Below are 1,241 nucleotides of genomic sequence, written 5' to 3'. Positions count from 1 at the left end.
GCGCGGCCTCGGCGCCGGCGCCCGGCCCGGCGAGCCCTAGCAGCGGGTCCTCCAGGTCGCCGCTCGCCTCGCTGCCGTTTTGACCCCGGGTCCGCCGTCCCTGGGCGGGACCCGGCTCCTCCTCGCCCGTGCCCGGCAGGCACGAGCGCAGGATCTCGTTATACACCGAGGTGCCGGAGATGAGCACCACGAAGCCCACCAGCTGTGGGGGGGGGGCGGGGGGGGGGGGGGGGGTGTGAGTTTTGGTGGGAATTAAGGGGCTGCTGTGAGCGTTTGGTCACCAATATTACCCTGGCATGTGGACTATCACGTGCTCGTTCCTTGCTTGGGCCCCTTAACAGGCCCCCCTCGCGCCCAATTTCCTTACCAATCTGCCTCAATCCCTCCCACCCCCCCTCCCCCCCCACCACACACACCTTTTCTGGAACGCAGACAGTGCCAAGCTGCTGGGCGTGCTCATCGGTGCGGCGCCCAAGCTGGTGCTGCCCTACACCTCCCCCATCCTGGCCTGCCTGGTGACGCAGCTGGGCGCGGACCGGGGCGCGCCCGGGCATGACCCCGGCGCGGCAGGGCATGAGGGGCGCCTGGTCGGCTCCTCCCCCTCCCTCCACTCGCTGGCAGGGCGGGGCAGCACGCACGGCGCCGGCGCGCGCGCGCTGCCCCCGCCCAAGGGCGGCTCCGCCGCGGCCAAGGGCGCGCGCCCCGACGACGGCTTCGAGCTCTTCGTGCTGATGACGCTGGGCGAGCTGGCGCGCGTCGCCGGCTCACGCCTGCAACCCGAGGTGGGCAAGGTGCTGCCGCTCATCATCGCCGCCATCCAGGAGGACGGCAGCGCCGCCAAGCGCCTCGTCGCGGTCAACACCCTGGGCCAGGTGGTGGAGAACACGGGGTGCGTGCTGGAGCCATACCGCATGTTCCCACAGCTGCTGGGCATCCTGCTGCGCATGCTCAATGAGGGCGGGCCCATCGTCAAGCGCGAGGTCATGAAGGTGGGCAGGCGAAGCATTGTGTGTGTTGTGCGTGAGGGGGGGGGGGGGCTTAGGGGGGGGGGGAAGGGTTGGGGGGGATGACAGGGCTGACAGGTCGCGCGCATGTGGTCCTGAGGTATCGACCTGCCCCCGAGGCAGCGCCAGGAATCATGCAGGGGTCTGCCCTGCACGACCTCCTCCTGCGCCTGGTCCAAACACAACACCCCTCTCCTCCCTCCCAACCTCCTCCATGACCCCCTCCCCCCCCCGACT

At 70.4% G+C, this 1,241-nt stretch overlaps 1 protein-coding gene across 1 annotated transcript in view; it reads left to right on the top strand.

Annotated features, from left to right (window-relative positions):
• The window catches only part of F751_1983 (Serine/threonine-protein kinase TOR), a gene marked incomplete at both ends in the record, with an annotated part of 15,445 nt that overhangs the window by 3,675 nt on the left and 10,529 nt on the right, over window positions 1–1,241 (top strand). The window contains 2 exons of the mRNA XM_011399690.1: window positions 433–587; window positions 720–989. Of these exons, the coding sequence (XP_011397992.1) occupies window positions 433–587; window positions 720–989 (425 nt within the window). The remainder of the gene's footprint in view (window positions 1–432; window positions 588–719; window positions 990–1,241) is intronic.

This window comes from Auxenochlorella protothecoides, assembly GCF_000733215.1.
Source record: "Auxenochlorella protothecoides strain 0710 unplaced genomic scaffold scaffold18, whole genome shotgun sequence".
In the NCBI taxonomy this organism is placed as follows: domain Eukaryota; kingdom Viridiplantae; phylum Chlorophyta; class Trebouxiophyceae; order Chlorellales; family Chlorellaceae; genus Auxenochlorella; species Auxenochlorella protothecoides.
Note: the sequence above shows the minus strand (reverse complement) of the source record. Positions and strands in the feature narration are given on the sequence as shown.